The 21,345-nt window shown below is 45.6% G+C and overlaps 1 protein-coding gene across 3 annotated transcripts in view; it reads left to right on the top strand.

The window, feature by feature from the left end:
• Positions 1 to 226: 226 nt before the first annotated feature.
• Positions 227 to 21,345, top strand: part of furinb (furin (paired basic amino acid cleaving enzyme) b) — a 57,353-nt gene continuing 36,234 nt past the window's right edge. Inside the window, exons 1-2 of one of the 3 annotated variants that reach the window (XM_083667220.1) lie at positions 227 to 346; positions 4,663 to 4,980. In XM_083667220.1, coding sequence (XP_083523346.1) covers positions 4,798 to 4,980 — 183 coding nt within the window. In that variant the 5' untranslated portion in view covers positions 227 to 346; positions 4,663 to 4,797. Of the gene's footprint in view, positions 347 to 484; positions 606 to 4,662; positions 4,981 to 21,345 lie in introns of those variants that run through there. The other 2 variants (XM_083667219.1, XM_083667218.1) reach the window with 2 other exon arrangements.

The raw sequence follows: 21,345 nt of genomic DNA, 5'->3' as shown, positions 1-21,345 counted from the left end.
AAAATAATGTGTATAAAGGAAGGGTGTTGTTCGCGCTACTTAAAAAACAGCTGGGTTACATGTCCCACACACACTCAGGCTGAGGCTAATGTTAGCTTACACGACGTGTGAAGTTTATGCCAAACCATGGGTAGCTGAGTGGAGAGTGTCAGGGTTGCAATTTTTGGGATATACCTTTCCACTGGGTGTCAACGTTCTGAGCCAAGGGAGGAGAACCATCATCACGCAGGCTGAAGATAATGACACATGACGTGGTCCTTGCATACGACCGTAGCGTTCTCCAGAATGTCAGTTCACTAGGTTGATGTTCCCAACGACATGAGAGCGAGATTGGAGCTATCCCGTGGTAGGTAGTGGCGGGTGGGAGGGAACAAATTAGGGAAGCATTGGTTAAACTGGAAAGCAAGAGCGCATGTTTGAATTTCTAACTCAGCTGACTGGCTGCCTGACAGTCGACTGAGAGACTTCACTTCCCAATTTGGAACTCTGAGTTCGGTGATCAGGGTCTCTCTGCTCCTAGGATCAGCTGTTGAGTACCAAGATGTGTTCTATTTGATTGAGTGAACTCAGTTTCCATCAGAGAAATAGATCCTGGTAAGATCTTGGTAAGTGTGTGTGTGTGTGTGTGTGTGTGTGTGTGTGTGTGTGTGTGTGTGTGTGTGTGTGCGCGTGTGCGTGCGTGCGCGTGCGTTAATTTGTACATTAGAATTGTTTCTCTTTGTATAAATGTCTGAATTAACCCATGAGTGTGTGTCTGGTTTGTAGTGTCATCATTGCTTGTTACATTGTAATTACTGTATTAATGATTGTATGATATTGTATTGTAGCTAGTCATTTTGATATCCCACGGCAGACTGATCATGAGTTACTGAGTGAGATGGCATACAGTAAGAGTGGTCTCTATGTTATTGGTCGGGTCTCTGGATTAGTATCAAACAAATACAGTCGTGTTTTGACAAGCGACAATAGAGTCAGGTTTTGTTTCCAAACTGAACTTCCTGTGACCCAACTAATCCCTCCTCTGGCTATTGTGCATGTGTGGTAATGAATACACATTGGAATCTCAGTAGGGAAAGTCAAGGTCACAAATGACTGTATATTAGCTTGTAACACAATGTGATGTTTAAGGGGGTTTGTATTTTCAGCTTCCTTTATGAATTAACTCCTGCTTGATTTAAGATTAACGCTTTTCAAGTAAGCCTAGATGTTTTGGTTCCTCCTTATTTCCATTGTCTGAGCCCCCAGCCCATGTCAATACAGGAGTGGTTTTGTTTACCTGTGAAATTTTCCTCTGACTGGTTGGGGCAGATCTGTTGAGGGAGTGAGCACACTGGACGGTTTCTAGAGCAACCGATGAACCCCATTCAAATGACACACACTTGTGGTGGCCTTTGTTTAGTTTTGTTTAGTTTTTCGATCTGTGATGTGACGATCTGTGAAGTGTCAAAGTTTTTTTTCCATCTGTGAATTAAAGAAGCGCCAAATGACATGGTTTTAAGGTTGAAGTACGATTCTCCAATGGGAAAGAGGGATGCATTCACCCGACACTGAAGGCACAGTAGTGGTGTTGATGCACAGTAGCCTATGCAATGTGGACTGCTGTTGGTCACTGTCACTGTAGTCCTGAGCATCCCTCCTGTTCCAGTGGTCTGTCTGGTTCCCCCAGCCACCTCTGTGCTGTGTCAGATGAGACTGAGTGGGACCCAGTCACGACATGCTCAGTGACTCAACCTCATGCAGCAGGTATCACACAGCGCTGATGATGAGAGCAGAGGCCACTGGCAGCTGTATGTTATAGGTGTGTGTGTGTCAGTGGGTGAGTGTGTGTAATGTGTCAGGCCTATTGGCAAAAAATGCAAGCCTTCACTCGATTAAGTGCAAGCCTTGACTAGCAGTCCACTCAGGCTTAACTGACTTGGCTCAGACTCAGACAGTAATTATGCTGACATGATTTTCAAGTGGCCAAACTACCTCAGGTAACTGAGCAACTACCAAACTGAGAAGAAGGGGGGGGGGGGCTTGATTAAATTGACGTGCTGTGTAGGCAATAGGTGTTTTTGCGCATTAAACAAATAGCTGTTTATAAATTGAAATAGCCTACCTGTTCATTAGTTGTTGATGATTTCTTATTTAAAAAAAAAAAAAAAAAAAGTGTGTGAGCCTTCTGCAGTGATTATCTTTGTTTCACACTCTGATGTCTCTGGGGAGGATGTGTGGTTGTCTGTTCTGAGTGCTTCACTTTTCTTCTGCAGTTCAGAGTAACTCCTGGGAGGCTGTCTAAGAAAGAGTTGGCCAGAGCACTTGGTGGGTGGGTGTTTCCAGACAGACCACTGGGAGTCTTAAGTAGTATGAGGACGCTCCCTTTATCAGCGCCTGACTATTTTTATGGTGAGAAAATAGGGCTATTCATCCTCATCATGAGCTGATCGGTTATTGCAGCATCCGTTTGTCAGGTCTCTCCTGTATCGTATTACAAGATCTACCTTGCATAATAATCAATCCTTGGCAGTCTAGCAGATAACAGATCAGGAGAGTTAGGTGTCATTTACAGCCGCTGATCCGCAGAATTACAGACTGCCTGCCGCCCAAGTGCTTTATGATCACATTAAAACAATAATGAATACACAATGTGGTGGCTGCTCCTTACTGTTCCTGTTAACTCCAGATCTTCCTCCTCTGAAATGTTGGAACAACAGGAGGGAGTGTCACAGGAGTGACTCAACCGAGCCCAGGTCAGCTAGGAAGGAAAGGGAGGGATTCTAGTGAAACAGTATCATCCAACACTAAAAAGGCCGTCATCATCACTAGGGTGAGTGTTACTGGAACGCTTGTGATTTGCTTTATGTGCGCACTGGTTTCTCCTTGTTTTTGAGTCGGTTGTTGTTGTGTTTCTCAAGAATACGATATGACACCATGTAATAGAGAAGGAAGTTAGGCAAGTACCTTTTAGGCAGAATCATTGGGTCAACACACCTATTCTAGGAAAGAAGCCTCATTGAGTTACGAGAAAATAAACTCTTTTTGTATCCGGATCACCTGAAATGAATCATAGATTTCTAGAAGCAGACGTACAGGTCTGTCAATAGTTTGATTCAGAATGCTCAGCAAACCAACTTGCTAAACCTGGTAGGTCTTCTCAGCCTCACCTCATCTGAGTCCAGTAATGAGCACCAAGATGATCTCAATATCTCATATTGACAGTAAGAGGTTCTGTCAGGAGGGCGTTTTTGTTCTTTACTGCTTTACTGAGTGTCTTTATTACCTCTTGGGTATTAACCTCCCCATTTGTTTTTGGGAAAGGTGTTTTTGTGTTTTGTTTGTCTTTCTCCTCTCCACAATGCTGTGCCCCCCCCCCCCCTCTCTCTCTCTCTCTCTCTGTGTCAGTGACAGTCAGACTTCCTACTCCAAAGTTCACTAACTCCAGTTCTGTGTCTAATGAGCTCAGGAATACTGCGGCGTACAGTGACAGCCTATGGAGCCGCGGCATCACCACCCTCTCCTCTGCTGCCGAAATCACACAATCTCTTCTTCTCACAATCCTAAAGATGTTTGTGTAAGCATGGGACCTGCTGCTCAGTCCTCTCCTCAGTCCCAATTGTATAACACTAGTAGTATATCCTCCCAATTATAAGAGTAGGCATAACAGATCATTAAGTCCTTGAGGTGTTATGACAGATCCAGATTTAAATTAGCACCTGAAACTCTGGGAAATCAATTGCAACCATTTTTTACTTAACAGGTTGAAAATATTAAATTGCCTTCAGCTTGTTAAATAGTTTATTTGGTCCAGGAAACACAGATAGACAAATCCCACAGCAAGACTGCATAATCTCCATAACCTAGCTATCTGTGTTTCTACTGTATGTTTGTGTGTCTGTTCAGTGGTCCCAGGGGAGAGTCTTCACTACTCTGCTTTTAGGCTAGATACTGCAGCCTCGGGCGTGAATCACCACTTAAATCTTCCGTAGCTCCTTTTCCATATGACGCCCTGAACAACAAAACCAGCTCTGCTTAGTGGGACTCCTGTCTCAAGCAACCCTGCGCTCTCTCTCCCTTTCTCTCTGTCATTCTATTTATTAGCTCCCTTTTATAGAGAATTAGGGCTATAATGATTTTGGAAGCTGAAACATATAGTACATTGGGTTGACCTTTGTCATATCCCTGGCATTTTGCTGATCAGCTTACAGTATACTGTACCTGTGTGTTATTTGATATAGGCCTAGCCTGATCTTCAATGGCATAGAGATAGGTAAACAGTCTTTATAGAAACTCAATGTGTCTCATTTTGTTTTGAGTTTCCTTTAGATATTTCGGTTAGAGAAAGTTTTTTGTACATGTCCTGTGTTACCTTAGACAGAAACTGTAGTGGTTAAGAGCGAGTTGTATCTGTGGCATGCTGTGGCCTGTCAATTTCTTTTTTTTTTCTCTGTTGTGTGTGTGTGTGCACGCCAGTGTTTGTCTGTCAGCCTGTCAATCTTCAATTTCTTCTGTGTGTGTGTGTGTGCATGTGTGTGTGTGGTGTGTGTGCGCGCCAGTGTGTGTCTGTCTGTCTGTCTGTCTGTGAGCTAAGTACCAGACAGTGTGTGTGTCTTTTGGTTGCGTGGTGGTGTGTCGCACTTGGCTAGATGTGTGTTTTTTATAACTTTGTTCTCTTTTGTCCAGGTCACTGCCCTACTTTGCTGCTGTGAAGGAGACCAGACCTGCTGTGACTGGTGAACAGTGAGACAAGACAAGACAGACAGACAGACAGAGGAAGGAAGGACAGGAGCGCTCTGTGCCCCTGCTCTCCTCCTGTTCATGGATGTCAGGCTGGCCCTGTTGCAGCTTGGGACACTCCTGGTCCTCCTGACTGCAGCGTTGGAGGCCACCGTTAACGTCGGCGGGGAGGTTTACACCAACACATGGGCGGTCCACGTCGCAGGGGGGGCGGAGGAGGCCGATCGCATCGCTAGGAAACACGACTTCATCAACCACGGCAATGTAAGGGAAGGGAGGGAAGGATGGAGTAAGGGAGGGAAGGAAGGAGGGCAGGAGGGAGGGAGTCTGTCTGTCTGTCTGTCTGTCTGTCTGTCTGTCTGTCTGTGCCTCTGCCTGCCTGTGTCCTGTGTGTCTGTGCAGCTGATAGCTGGCAGCTAAAGCATGCCCTCGTCTTATGGTTTCTACCTAATTGGGTCATACGTGCCTCTCTCAGAATACACTGTCAGCCTGTGGGACTCCAGAGAAAGGGGTTGGCCAGTGTTTAAACTGTTGGGGTATATTTGGTGTACGGGAAAGAAACGGACAGGGCTATTTTGGGATTTGAGGGGAAAGTTGCTATTTATAATTGGGGAGAAAGAATTTGGAAGAGGTAGACAGGCAGGTTAGTTTGAGACCCTTCTCTTTCTCTCTCTCTCTCTCTCTCTCTCTGTCTCTCACCCTCTCTCTCTCTCTCTCTCTCTCTCTCTCTGTCTCTCTCTCTCTCTATCTCTCTGCTGTTTTCTTTGGTGTTTCATTAATGTAGAATTGGAAGCCTCTGTCCAGTTAGAGAGGGAGAGAGAGATGAAGTGTGTGTGTGTGTGTGTGTGTGTGTGTGTGTGTGTGTGTGTGTGAGAGAGAGAGTGTGAGTGTGAGTGTGAGTGTGTGTGTGTGTGCATGCCCACATCTCGATAATGAGTATATTTGTCCATCTGTTTATAGTCCTGCAGTATAGCCCCAATTCTTTATTTCTCCTGGCAGTAAAAGTCGCTTCGCAGGAGACTTCACTCCATTGTTATGTGTCTGTCTGTGTTGGAGTGAGCTTCACTACACACACCAGTGAGCAGCAGTCTTAGCAATCCATGCGTAGGAGGCACTGAGCCCCCCACCACCACCACCAAAATAGAGGATTTTCAGAGCTTGCAAAATTAATTCAGGCTTATCTCTGCTTTCTTCAGTTGTCAGTGATGCAATCCTTTGTCTTGAGCGCCATGTCAGATGTTGTTGTTTTCCTGTTATTTTAGCAGTAGAACCACTGACACTCAGTGGGAGTAGATTGAATATTGTTAATATTTAAATGCTTTTACTTTTTCAAACCCATCACACTCAATTCTCTCCATGTGACTTGATTGTTTACTTGTCAGTGTAGTTCTCGGTTTGCTTTGATTGGAGTTTATTGGATATTGATTTGGCAGACTGCTGTTGTTTGGATTGTGTGAACGTATTGTGCTGCTGAGAGAGAGAGAGAGGGGAGTTTCCATTAGGAGAAATGGCCTCAAACAGCCTTTTATTCATAATTGGGTTCTTGGATTCGAGACACATAGTCAATTTATGTTTTATTGAATTTACTTAAATGAATTGGCCAATATTCTGCTCTGTCTGAGACTACATGCAGATCACGGGAGGCTGGTGGAGGTAGAAATCGGAAGGACGGCCTCATTGTAATGCATGGAATGGAATGAGGAATGCTCTCCACCACGTGGGCAGATGCATATTTCAGACAAGCAAGCATGCAAAGACACATTGTCACAGACACACACACAGTCTTTCACACAGAGTAGGCCTAATTTACATACAACCCCTTCATGAAGGGTGCAGTAACAGGTGAATATGTTGGAAGGCAATTCTGTCTTCTAAGCATTGTGATATAGCCACCACTGTTGATGCCCAGTTTAGAGCACGACACTTTCCAGTTAAACCTACTTCCAGCAAAGCATGGAACTGAATCACATTTCTCTGTTTGTCCAGTTAGAGAGAGAGAGAGGATTTGATTGGAACTTTAGAGGAGCTTAAATTGCTTATCTTTTTTAACAGTCTTTTGTCACTTTTTGAACAGTCTCTCCACAGTGGTGAAACGTGCATTCCTGCCATATTCAACTCCTTTTTCTCTTCTTGGAGCTTTGTCCTGTGATGCAACCACAACTTACGCAAGGCTCTCTCTTGCACTCATGCTGCTCTCTCTCTCTCTCTCTTTCTCTCTCTCTCTCTTTCTCTCTTCTTTCTATTCCTTTGCTCCTACATCTCACTCTCTGCCTCACCTCTTTTTCTGCCTCAGTTTTTCTTTCCCTCTGCTCCCCTTCTCACTCGCTCTCTCTATCTCTGTCTCTCTCTCTCTAACTTTCCCCCTGTCTCTCCCTCTCTCGTGCTCCACCACAGATGCAGAGACCATCTCAGACCTGTCATTTGAACAGAAAGATTAATGGGGAAACACACATCTGCGTTTTTCCCTCGTTATTCATTTGACTTGAACAGCGAGTGAGAACACGGGAGCAGCCATCGGAGTCTTTGAAGAAGGCTGTCTGTCAGTGATGGATGTTTGATGCTATACGGCACTGATGCTCTCTGAGCATTACGTGACGCTAAACTGCTCCCGTCCCAGAGAGTTTAGTACAGCTTGTGGAACACACAGTAGCATCTTTCCTCTCCCCTCCTCCTCCTCTCCTCTCTCCTCTTCTCTTCTCCCTGCCCCTCCTCCTCCTCTCTCCCTCTCTTCCTGTACTATCCTCTCCTCATATAGCCACATATCACTGACCTGTCTTGTCTAGCAGAGCACCGTGTAGACAGACAGTAAGAAGGGACGAGGTGAGTCCACCGCAAGTGAGAGATGGATGAGTAAGAAAGACAAAATTATCCAGAGAGAATGAAAAGGAAGGAAAGTGAACAGGGCCGGCAGGAGAGTGAGTGGGAGAACTTGGCGAGGGAAAAAGAAACGGGAGAGAGAGAGAGAGAGAATGGAAGACAGAGAGCGAGTGTGACAGGAAGAGACGGACAGGGATTACAAAGCAACGTTTCAGTGGCAGTCAGAAACGAGATTAGGTCGGCGTGGGCAAAATCCTTTGTCATTGTTTTGCGGCGACGGCACCATAATGAGCCATGTTCCGCTAAAATGATGCACACATAAAGACTATTTAAGGGGGGAGGGTGGGTTAGATGAGGTTCTGCGGCCTGGAGATGCTGGTGACTGAGCGGGAGGAAAGGCTTAGTCATCCCTTCTTCCTCCCCTGGTGGTTGGTGGTTCTCCGAGGCGCTCCGAGAGAACAAGGGGTGCTGTTCTATAATATAATCACAGAGTAATGACAGAGTAATCATTTTTTAGCACTGATTACAGCCTCAACATGAAAATGATTATTTGTCTCATCACTGTCCTAAGTGCTTTATTGTTTGGATGGCTTTGTTTTGTGTGTGTCTGTGTCTGTGTATGTGTATGTGTATGTGTATGTGTGTGTGTGTGTGTGTGTGTGTGTGTGTGTGTGTGTGTGTGTGTGTGTGTGTGTGTGTGTGTGTGTGTGTGTGTGTGTGTGTGTGTGTCTGTGTCTGTGTCTGTGTGTGTCTGTCTGTCACTCTGTGAGTTTGTATCTATGTGTGGGTGTGTGTGTACTGTTACGAAACCAACGAGCCAGCCCACAGGTATCTATACTCTCCTCCAGTCTAGGGGTGCTAGGCTGTCTAAAAGGTTTTACAACTGGTGTGGATGTGTGTGTTCACGTGAGAAGTCAGGGTATATGGACGGTGTTGGGTGAGAAACCGCCAAAGCGGCTTACCCAGGAACAGCTCAAGCGAGGCGTCGGTGCCAACCAGCCCCAGCGGAGCGTCAATGTTCAGATGGTGACGAATGATAACTAATAATCCCAAATGAATAATGTCCCACAATCAATAACAAAACAAATCTTCACATTTCCCAAGAGCTCGCGTCACAAGGGCAATCCCCCTTCTTGGTGCTTCACACTGACGTCTGAAACATTTTGGCGTCGCCACTCCCACCCCGGGTCGGCCTCTCTAACCTCTAGGCTACCTGCTGCCCCTAATGTTGCAGTCCGTCTGTCTCAAACACACACACAGACACACACACACACACACACACACACACACACACACACACACACAGAGTGTGTATCTCTTCCCACACACAAAGTCCTTCTCCTAGACACACACACACACACACACACACACACACACACACAGTGGAGAGTGTAAGGTTATAATGTCACTGTCCATCACTCATCACTTCATAAGAACTCTATAAAGCACTGACACATCTCACACACACACTCCCACACACACTCCCACACATTTCACTACTCCTCAAGCCACAAAGAACATCATTTTGCTGCATTATCCAGACTATGCTGCTAGCACCTGCAATTTGAGTCGTACTCCCTAGGGGATTCTGAGATGAAAATAAGGGGCATGCCTTGCATTCCTTTCACAACAAAAGCTGTATTGCCTTTAGCATATAGCAAGCACATTGGAGAGGGATTTTGTTGTAATATTTAATCATAGTTCCAGGAGACTGCTGAGTCTTTCATGAGGTAGCCTATCTTTTGTGTCTCTACATCCACTAACAACTACATCTCTTTCTTCTTACCCTCAACCCCCTCACTCTTTTTTGTCTTTCTCTCTCTCTCTCTTTCTCTCTTTTTCTTTGTTTCGCTCGCTCTCTTCCCATGTCCTCCCTCCTCTCCTCTTTCTTTGTCACTCACTAGCCTTTCCTCAGTTGTTAGGAGCATGACTCCGCGCTTCCTCTCCTCCGTCCTCCACTCTCATCCTACTGCAAAACACATTTGTGGAGGAGATCAAGGTTCCTCTTACATATTTTTCCTCCCATGCTTTTTGAGGACAAAGCGAGTGGAGTACAGAGGAGTGGACGCCTGTTCCTAACAATTGCGAAAAAGGCTATTTTCAATCTACCCCCGCCGGCCCCTCTCCTTTTCCTTCCTCTACCTCTCATCCTCTCCCTCGCCTTTGTGTGGGTTTGGGAAGGCGGGGCAGTCTTCAGTGTGGTTGAGTTCTCTAGTAGGTTTGGGCTAGTATCTGTTGGTTTGTTTTAGCCCTCTCCTCCTGCTCAGAGCCATACACTAAAGCCCACACGATTAGCAGCCTTCTGGCACACTCCACCACACACACACGCGCTTTGGCACCGAGTTGCCATGGAGAAAATTGTCAGTACAATTTTCATCAGATTGAGTCCCATGTGGCGGGTCAGGTTTTTCCTCACAGTAAACAGCCAGCCTTTCATTTTGTGATGAATACAATCAGTCTCTAAGCCACGTGGCACTTAAATATCTCCCTCCCCCTGGCTTTATTTCCTTACACCTAGCATTACCTTATTCTCTCTTCTCTCCATCCTCTCTCACTCCCTGACTACCTATCATTTTGCACTCTAGGCTGTATACACAAACCTCCTTCATTCTCTCATGACTTCCTCCTCCATGTACATCCTCCACCTCCTAACCCTAACCTATCACACATTCTCCGTACCGGTATAACTTCCACACATTTCCACCTCTTCTATTCATCTATCGCCGCCTACATCATGATTACCTCTGAGGCTCCCGCAAGTGTGCCTCCCCCCCTCTCATCTCATCTAATCCAGTTTCTGTGCAGGTCCTCAGGTCTAGTCCCCTCTCTCTCTCTCTCCTCTCCCTCTCCTCAGTGTCTCCACGGATTCAGTGTTTACTGATGTGAATGAAGTGCCCTCCTCCATCCGAGTGCTGTCTCTCATTTAAATGCATCACTTCATTATAAGGAGCCTGCAGCCACAGACTTTTATTTGTTTCAAATGGCTCCAGTAATGGCTTGACACTGTGCCAGCGTTCCAGAAATCGTTACTCAAAATGCACTCAAAAAGACATTTCACAATGTACCTGACCTCTAAGAACTTAGTCTTGTCTGAGTTTGTAGTGAACTGATTGTAAATGGGCAGATTTGAGTCAAGACTTCGGAGGAGATTAGTCGGGAAGGAGGAAGAGGGGGGCAGGGGGGTGACTGGGAAGTCAGGTGATGGTGTGACACATGGGTTAACCTGTATGGACCAGTGAAGTGTGGAAGGGAGGATTAAGCTTATTGGACTGTACTCTTGTTTCTCCGAGACATAGAGCCAGTCGTGCGTGAGGGCTGTCTGCTTTCATTCAGCTCTCTTTTTTTATTTTTTGTCTCCAATAGAAGCTTTTTCAGCGTGTCCACTTCAGACGCTCTGCAGGTTATCGACTCACCGCTTCCCGCCCGGCTGTAGAGATGCAAGATGGAACTCTACCCTCTGCAGAGAGTCTGCCTCTTGTCTGTCTCCAGAGAGATGCAGATGATGATGCATGTTTAGCTCCTACTGTACATGTTGGTCTCAGGGGCTCAAGTGACCCCCACCCCTGTGTTCAAAGCTCTTTCTCTCTCTCTTTGACACCTCCAACTCTCCCCAACCACCCACACTTGCTCACTTTAACTACAGTAGGTGAATGCATCAGACCTACTGTATGTGTTGCTGTAGTCTAGGGATGGTCCTGGCCTGTGTGTTCGAGATGGGATGAGAAGAGACGAGAGTAGCATAGCAATGTGCTGGCCCGGCCGAGGCAAGGCGGCTCCAGTCCCAGTCCTGCTTAGTGGGCAGAGCACCAAACACAGACCATCTCCTCTCCAAGCCTCACTGATCTGTCTGGGGAAAAAACACATCCAGCTCCCCTTTGAGGCTTACAGCCATCTCTGGGAGCTCATCCCTGATCCTGCCCACAGAGAAGGGCTCCAAGTGGGCTATGAGACACACACACACACACACACACACACACACACACCGCTCTGCTGCGCCAAACAGTGTTTGGCTTTAGGGCCATGAAATCCCTTTTTACAGTACATGCTAGAAGGGGAAGAAGGATGATGCCAAAGTATAAAGTTCTGTGGAACGGGTTGTACTTTTCTGCCGCCGCTAAGTTGTAGGACGTTTTGAGGGAAATGGAACGGAGGAGTAAAAGGTCAGAGAGACTCTGGTGCTGCTGGCCGGCGATATCAGCTTCTCCTCTGAAGTGTACGGCATACAGTCTGGTCGATACCAGGTTGATACCATCATCACGGACAGGACAGACAGGGAATGTGAAATATCAGTGCGGTTTACGCTGGCTAAGGTTACAGTATGATGCTGGAGGAGTCTGGAGGGGGAGGCTGGTGAGATTGGTTATTGATGGAGAGAGTAATGGAGTTTTATAGTGTGGAGAGGGTCTGACTTATCCTGCTTCTCCAAACTTCACAAGTTTCTCATCAGTAACCTCTTAGTTATATTATGGCACATCATCTGCCTGGGCGGATATATGTTCTTTAGAAAGTGTGTGATATTGGTGTAATGATGGGTCAAACAGTAACTTGTTGATGCTGTTTGTGTTATGGAGGCCTACTTTTCAATTGAGTTAGACTAGTTGATGAAGCAGTTCCTGAAGTGCTGTGTGTTTGTTTTAATTAACAGAGAGAGGTGTTTGGGTGATGAAACAATTCATTAACGTACGTGTGTGTGTGTGTGTGTGTGTGTGTGTGTGTGTGTGTGTGTGTGTGTGTGTGTGTGTGTGTGTGTGTGTGTGTGTGTGTGTGTGTGTGTGTGTGTGTGTGTGTGTGTGTGTGTGTTTGCTGGTAATGCTTTTGGCTGCTGCTAACTCATTCTGAGTGAGGGTGTTGCATTAGTTGCGATGCTGCTGGATCATTCTCAGTCTACATTATGCAGGGAGAGTTGCTGCCTTGTCGAGGTACTGTTCATGTTCAAGGACGCACACAGACTAAGAATATCTCTCAACGCCTTTACAGTTTTATTATTTTATGAAATCATATGAAAAAAATACTGCTTGAGCAGTCATCCAAAGCTTAAAGAGACAGCTTCAAAAGTTTCTTCTCCAAGTATTTGATGTTATATTGCTCTGAAAGGAGTCATGACACTGATTATTCATTGGTACAATGAAAACAGCCAAAATGATTGATTTATTTAACCTTTATTTATTTATTTTGCAGGTGCACCCTGTCCACCTATAAATAAAATTACAAAACAAGCAAACGGTAAACATGTTGTTCCCCACGAATTATGTAGCGCCCCTCCTTGGGTGAATTGGTGATAAGTATTCAAAGGTATGTTTTGTAGATTAATGAGAGAGAGAATATGTCCTAATCAAATTTAATGGGCGTAGCTTATAGGTCCTTATGAGAAACTGTTCATGAGGAGCTGGAAATATTTACCACATTTCCTGAATATAGCTCAAACGGGACAGAAGATATGCTTCTATATGGAATTTCAGTTGTTTACTATAGCACCCCCCTAGGGCCATTCAGTGTAATGTTTTAAATGCCAGGTCCCTTTGGCAAGAAGCATCATTCACCCAAGTTTCGTCAAAATTGTCCCCGCGGTGTCTGAGATATCACGTGTGACATACGAACAGACGGACATCCAAACATAAGAATGGTCAGAGACAGATCCACAGTCCCCTCCCTGATCGCAGGGGACAACAACACATTGAATATACAACACAGCAAAATACACACAATAATTAATCAAAACAAGGGCATGCCTCTGTGAGCTGGTCCCTAACCAAGGCCTTAAAACGACTTTGTGGGACAAACCTCAGTCTACTCTGAAGATCGTTCCAAGCCTGAAGTCTGAGGTGCACAGTAGTTTTGACTAATTCTGTGGAAACCTCTGACCACTAATAGGTCGCCCTGAAAGCAATGATGTGAGATAAAATATAATATAACATATACAAATAAAATCCAATGATAAGCCCTTCTCGAAGTCAAAGACTCTCAGATCATCGATTGTTACAAAAGACAATGGTGGGGGGGAAACTATCCCTGTAAAACCATGCTGAAGGTCAAGAATGAAGGCCTGCTGAGTTGAGGGGGCACGGGAGTAGATTACCCCAATTGTTTTAGCCTGGCCAGTTCTAGGATGGAAATATTTAGACCTTGGATGGATGAACATCACAGGATGAACATCACAGAGAACAATGCTAATGTTCCACTGAGTAAATAGAGGACTGAATGCATTCATAGATAACAATGACCGCAAGACTCTCTCCTCTGTTCTTCCTGTATTCACATCAAGCCTTTACCTCAAGTAGCTCTTCCTTCCCCAAAGACTCTAACCCCACTTTCTACTCTCTATCTCCGGAGATGAAACAGGTCCACTCATGTGTCTGTTCAGGGAGACCTTTGTTTCTCATGGGATGAGGCTGCTTTCATCATTCCTGATAAAAGGAAAGCAACATCGCTTGTATTCTTCTTCATGTGTTTAACTGCAATTCCCAAGTCTCCTACCACAAGAGAGAATTAAAGCTTATACAGGTGTGAGGTCATGCTGAAGAGTAGTAGAGAGAATTATTAATTGCTTTTCTAACAGAGAGCTTGGTCCAACATCTGCTATCGTTAAATACGTGAAAAAAAACATGATTCACCTCCTCTGTACCATATGTGCTTACGTTTGACATTGCTTACAACCTGGCCCCCTTAATTGCTGTCTTTAAGTTGGCGTTGTCCCATTGGGCACTTACTTACTTATGGTTTCTCGTCAATCAGTCCTTGCAAAGTGATAAAACATCTCTCTCTCTCTTCCTGTGACTTCCTCGTCTTGTGTCAGTCACCTTCCTTAAACAAAGGGGCGTGCTAGGAAGGCATGCATGAGGTTAACTTTCCAGGTTCACCACCCTTGTTTACTGGATGTTCAGAGGAAGTGCGGCAGCAGTATTGACTTCCTTCTTTGTGTATTGTTTGTTTAGTGTAGCCACAGTGTCACTTAAGCTGCAGGGAGGCTATTTTCTTGTAAATCACACAATGCATTCTCTCGCTCATCTATTTAGAGATAATAGGATGTGTAAAATAAGACAAATTGAAAGCTGGGAATCAGCTTCATACTGGACTAAAAGGAAATATGCTTATATCTCACAGAGAAGGCCTACTACTATGACGGTCCACAAAGCCTCTTATATAACCAACCCTCAGATAGCTACAAATGGCTTCACAACAAATATGATTAAGGAAGTTCCTGTCCTAGGAAATTGTTTCCCTCAAGCCTCTGGGCAAACAACAAAGTCATGGCCATATGGATGAAAATAGAAAGTGACTCTCTTTCATTTTTTTTAAATGTTCTATTCAAAAGACAACAACAATTTCCACAAATGTAAACAATGTTGCCGAGTCCATATCAAGGAACGGTGATTCAAGCAGTGGTTGCAAGTTTTTTGTTTGTTTGTTTTTGTTTTGTAGATAAGTTTCAACCTTTTCAGACAAGTCTTTCTAGAATGCTCTTATCTGAGCAGAAGAAACACAGTAGACTAAGATATTTAGATTGTAGACTGTACTTCACTGCTTAGGCCCTATTTCTCTCGGAGGAGTTAGTCATGTGATGTAGCCTAACAGAGGGCACCAGCCATTCATCATTGTTATGAGGACTGTCATGGGATTGTGCATGAGACTGCTGTTAGATTTCCTTGGCTGCCACCTTCACACACACAGATAACAGATATTAAACGAGTGGTAGTTTTGGTTTTAATGCTCATCCCACATTCATTTCGTGCTCCATGCAGTGAATGGAGCACTCTAATGAGTCCTCGTAAACATTCTGAAATGAGTAATGTAGCTCTACATTTTTCTCATATACATATGGAATCAGGAACTGTTCAAATCATACTCCATTTAGCTCCACTCTTTCCCCCGCTACTTTCTGGTCTCTCTTATGTTTGTTGTGATGAGAGCCGTTAGAGACCTCTTTAGCGACTTGGCTGTGGTGATCACACAGAGCACGGAAAAAAATCTAACGGTTGTAAATGTCATGCCCTTTGGAGCCATGGGACATCTCTCCTTAAATAGCACTGTAACAAAGGATACCTGACATGGCTGAATGTCATTCCAGATAAGCTTGCCTTTTTAGTTTGATGCCGGTGGTGAGGCTTAACGGCTGGAAGCTGGCATGGCCGTGTGTGTGTGTGTGTGCGCATGTGTGCACGCTATCATGTGTCTGTGTACTGCGTGTGTGGGTGTGCCATGCTTGTGTAGGCCATGTGTATACTGTGTGTCTGCCTGTGTATGTGTGTAGGCTGGCATGTGTCATGTAGCATGGTCGATTTGCTTTGCATTTCTCCCATCAGCTTTGAGCAGAGGGCCAGCTCTTGTTCCGGGTTTATATCAGGCCATTCTAGGCATAGGAGCCTGCAAAAAACCTTTTCCTTGTTACATGGAGACTCTACGAGCCTGTGCTGCTCTCACAGGGCTCTGATGCCTGCGCCATTTCAAAGAGGCCTGTTTCAAAGGAACCAATCCCCCTCGTCCTCTCCTCTCTTACAACCGGGACACTGGACCCATAGCCCTGGCTCTGTAGAGGCCTCCCACCTCTCTCTCCCTCTCTCTCCCCCTCTCTTCCTCTCTTTTTTCCTCTCCCTCTCTGGGGAAGGGAACAGAGGGAGCCACAGACTTTGAGGTTCTCATCTTCTAGAAAAACTGCTTGATCTCTGAGGCCTGTCTGGATGTTGTGCTGCTCATCCTGGGGGGTCTGGATTACTCCTGCTGGGACCTGTGTGTGTGTGTGTGTGTGTGTGTGTGTGTGTGTGTGTGTGTGTGTGTGTGTGTGTGTGTGTGTGTGTGTGTGTGTGTGTGTGTGTGTGTGTGTGTGTGTGTGTGTGTGTGTGTGTGTGTGTGTGTGTGTGTGTGTGTGTGTGTGTGTGTGTGTGTGGTGATGTCCTGTAACATTATCTTGATGGAGTGAGGGCAAGGGATACTGGTCTTGTGACAAACCTGTGAGGTCTTAAATAGTGCTATAGAAGTGTGCCTAAACGGTTCCTAGGAACTCATGACATTCTTCTGTTCTGTGCATTGTAGAGTCATGTTATAGGATGTTAAGGATATAAATAACATATTTTAAGTTGTATTGTGACAAACATACAACATGGGACTGGACAGACTTTATGTGTATAACAGACAAGCTCAGATATTGCTCGCATATGTCTTTTTTTAGTTTAGGCTTGGCCTATATTTGGCTTTATGGCATTTATATAGCATCTCAATGTTGAGATGTGTCAGGAGACATGAGGCCCAGTATCAGACGCTGCTGCAGGAGTTGAAGCTAGATTAAGATAGATTAAACCTGATCATTGAGATACGATATGCATGGCACAGAGATTGATCCAGTTTAGTGGAATTGAAGTGACGAGTGCTAAATGCTAACGAACATGGATCTCATTACCTCTGTTCCCAGAAGGCCATAGTGACTGAGCTGGGTGGCCACTCTCCTGCCACAGGGGACCCTGGGATACGTGATGTGGAAAAGGCAGGCAGCACAGTACTGGGGTGGTGAAACCACCCATGAATCATTTATGAGCCTCAGCATCCCATTAACAGCCCACTGTCTGAGGTACAAGCTGGAGGGGATGGCTAGCCTGCCTGCAGAGGTCTACTTTACTGACCCTGCCACACAGAGAGGGAGAGAGATGTTTAGAGGTGTGTGTGTGGGTGTGTGGGTGTGTATGTGTGTGCGTGCGTGCGTGTGTGCGTGCGTGCGTGCGTGCCTTTGTGCGTGCTTGTGTGTGTGTTTTTTTTGTGTGTGTGTGTGTGTGTGTGTGTGTGTGTGTGTGTGTGTATCTGTGTTGTATACTGTAGGTGTGTCATTTCACTTCCCGAGTGTATTTGTAGGTGCTGACAGCTTCCATTTCCCCAAGCTGTGTGAGCTTCCTGTGTTATTGAAGTGAAGGGCATTTGGGGAGAGGACATTTTCCTCTTCTCCTTTGAGTAGTTCATCATCATCATGGCCATACACTCTTTTAATTCACTAGACGTTTAGCTCGCAAGAGATGAGTCAACAGAGGCTCAGTGTTGCAATCTCACCTGCAATCCCTGGATTGGTGGACTTACTCAAGTCGATGAAAAACCAATAGGACAGCTCTGTGTGTGCCGTTCTATTGATTTTTCATGGGCTATAGTTACCGTACTAACAAGGATTCAGCTCCTCATTTCGATGAAAAAAAAGAGCATTGGTGAGATTGGAATTGTCTTATTCAAGTCTAATCATGATTGTGATGTGATGTATCAATGACAAGCCTCGAGTCCAATCCAGTTCTTTTATGTATCAATGGTAATAAAGGGAAGGTGACGGTCATGAAGGGAAGGCGACAATGAGTATTGGGATGAGTAATGAGATGTAGCCATTGACTCGGTCCTTGCAGTAGTTTGAGAGAGAGAGAGAGAGAGAGAGAGAGAGAGAGAGATTGTCGGTAGTGAGGCTGGATCAACGCGTGCAAACTGTACTGTTCACATCAAAAATAGTTTTGAAACTGTCATGACATTGCATCGAGGCAAAATGGTGCCCTCAGGCATCTACTGCACTGTTGAGGTAGTGACACACACAGCATTGCCCTAGAGACTGATATAACCTAGCGTCCCCCCACCAGGACGTGTCTGAGGGACAGTTGTTTCATAACACCACGTTGCATTTATATTGCTCAGTCTCTCAAGGTGACAACTCATTTCCATAAACGGTTAAATCTAGAGAGCGGTTAGGAGGGTGATTATATTCCGTTTGTGTTTCCTTTCATCCACATCTGTGTTCAAAGATGTATGTGATTTACTTTTCTAAAGCCGTCACATCAGCTTGCTTGCGCAATCTCAAACAGCGTACTTCTTCTGAACATCTTTGTTAGTGCCTAGCAACAGTATCTGAGCGTTTATCAGGTGTTCTCTGTCTTCTCTTCTGGCTTGTTCTTGGGGGGTGGGATGGACAGAAGAGAAGCCCCCCTGTGGATCGGAGCGGTAGAGATTCTGTTTCATATGCCAATGTGAGGCGCTAGCCTCTCTCTCTCTCTCTCTCTCTCTCTCTCTCTCTCTCTCTCTCTGAGTGATTTTAGAGGGAATTAGAGAGAGTAGCCTTTATCCCCTCCTCTCCTCCCCCCGTGGTAGACCATTACGCTTTTTGTAACATTAGAGTAGAGATGTAGAGTATGATCACCAATGCTACTCATGTGAGGAATAGAATAGACCAACTGCTGAGTTGGTGGGTGTGCGTGTGTGTGTGTGTGTGTGTGTGGGGGGGGGGGGGGGGGGGGGGGGAATAGAGCCAACTCCCCAGACTCCAATGAATATTCAATGCTCCAGCAAAGCAGGGTGAAAATTCAGTGTAATGTAGTTAGCATATTTTATCCACCCCAGCGATGGATTTAAGACTTAAGATTCCTACCAGTGGGAGCACTTTGAATTAAAAAGGCAGAGAGTAGATTATTTCCAATCTCTCTCTCTCTCTCTCTCTCTCTCTCTCTCTCTCTTTCTCTTTATAGGCGATCTGTGTTATGGTATTCTAAGCTTGGCTGTGTGTGTGTTTGTGGTGTGTGTGTGTGTGTGTGTGTGTGTGTGTGTGGGGGGGGGGGGTTACTGTCATCAAGACTTGGTCACATAGTGAGGGATGATGAGGCTTTGGTGAGTGTGGTGCTGTTCCTCTATTCCTCTCCCCTCCCCCAGCATTAAGATGGGGCCAAAGCCAAACACAGCATTTAAAGGCATCAAAAGGCGTACCTCACACGCTTGCATCACCTTCCTGTGTTGTTGATTCAGTATTTCACCTTATTAACCACACATTTGAAAATGGCCCTTGTTTTTCTGTCGACAGTGAAATGCTCTTCTTCATGTCAGCTAACAAAAGTATATTTTACCAGGTAATTTAATTAAGAGCTTTTTCTTGTATAAACTCGACCTCAACATCAACAGGTTTCCTGAGCAGACATGAAGCCAGACATGGAACACGCAGACTGAACTCTCAGGTGCCAACAAATAATTAGTCTCTATTTCAAAGTGAATAATGAGCACCTCTTTCTGAGCAGACCCCCAGAGTTTCAGCTTTAATTAGTCTCTCAGTCAGCAGGCCAGTGTTGCTGAGGTTTCTCTATGGCTGTTTGATTAACCCACTGCACCTATCCTCTCTGTCTGTGTCTTTGTGTCTGTGTGTCTGTGTGTCTGTGTGTGTGTGTGTCTGTGTGTCTGTGTGTGTCTGTGTGTGTGTGTGTGTGTGTGTGCGCGTGCACACGTGTGTGTGCACGTGCATGCGTGCGATTGTGTGTGTGTGAAAAGGGGGGACAGGGCTAGCATTCACATGAACAACGACAATGGGACAATCAATGAGCAATTCAGCAGAGACGTTTGGAGAGATGTGTGTGTGTCTGTGGGGGGTGGGGGTATGCACACTAAAAAGCGCAGCAATGGTGGAGGGGTGGAGGGGCAATCAATGAGCCATGCTGTGGATCTGACATTTCCAACCCTGGATGAGTGTGTGGGTGTGTGGGTGTGTGTGGAGGGGGGGAGGCTACCTTAGTGTATGGGGAAGAGGACTTGTATATCACAGGGTCTGAATTAAAGTGCATCGTGGTTAAAGTGAATTGCTGCTATTGCTATCTCTAACCAACAATTGAGGCCAGTGTTTTTTCTTAAAAGATAGGCATGATTGACGCCATCTCCAATAAACTTGATGTGCTGCTGCGCATTCTCGTCCAGGCATCAGAGAATAGGCTGAGCTTGTATAAGACAGGGGCTCTGTCACAGTCCATCCCACTATGGTCATCAGAATGAGCCACGCTATCGAGTAAGACCCTGGCGAACTCCCCAAAGCTACCTCTCCAGCCAACACACACACACACACACACACACACACACACACACCATAAAATAACTTCCCTGGGCCCAGTGCAGGCTAAGTTTCTCTTTCAAGCATCACTGAACTGGAGCCAATCCCCACAGGCCAATATTGACCCTGTCACAGACACTGGGGTGGGGGGCTGGGGACCAGCATACCTGTGAGGAAAAAGATAGCATAGGGGACTCGTGCCATGACATTGAGTTTAGTCACGTGGGATTATGACCATCACCAAGACAGATAACAGTTATCATGTGCTCTCTGATGGACCATAACAGAATAATATTTCTACATCTGATAGAGATCATCCAGAACTAAACGCATCAGTTAGTTTGTGCCTTCCCCTGCCAGGGAGAGAGAGACAGAGAGAAAAATAGATAGAAAGAGAGGAGGTAGAGACAAAGAGAAACAATATAGAGCGAGAAAGACAGATTGGAAGAGTGGGAGAGGCAGAGGGGACAGAAAGCAGTGAGAGAAACAGGGCATTCTTGCACTAGCTAGCGGGTGTTTCTTTGATGCCTTGCAGCATTCTGAGGCTGACAGGGAGCGTTTGATAAGTATGCCTGATGTCACCAGCACTCACACTCAGGCTGTATTATCAGCCTCCTCTCTCTCTCTCTCTCTCTCTCTTTCTCTCTCTTTCTCTCTCTCTCTCTCTTTCTTTCTCTCTCTCTCTCTCTCTCTTTCTCTCTCTCTCTCTCTCTCTCTCTCTCTCTAAGGGGAGAGGCAGCCTGCGCCCCGGCCTGCACAGAGAGCCTACTGTACTAAACCACCCTACTACACATACACAAGCATACAGTACACCACACTAACCCCTCTAACACTACGTCCTCCGGGCCCTCATTGCTAACCAAAGCCTCCAGAGTCACGCCTGGGGATTAGTGTTATCAGTGTTGTCATTCAATTTGATCACCACCATGCAACTATAATGCACTGGTTGTGTTTAGTCAGGAGTCATTAGAATACCACATTTTGTATTTTAAAAAGCTCAGGGA

Source organism: Argentina silus (genome assembly GCF_951799395.1).
Source record: "Argentina silus genome assembly, chromosome: 3".
Lineage (NCBI taxonomy): Eukaryota > Metazoa > Chordata > Actinopteri > Argentiniformes > Argentinidae > Argentina > Argentina silus.
The sequence above is the reverse complement of the archived record's forward strand: the minus strand, read 5'-3'. Positions and strand labels throughout refer to the sequence as shown.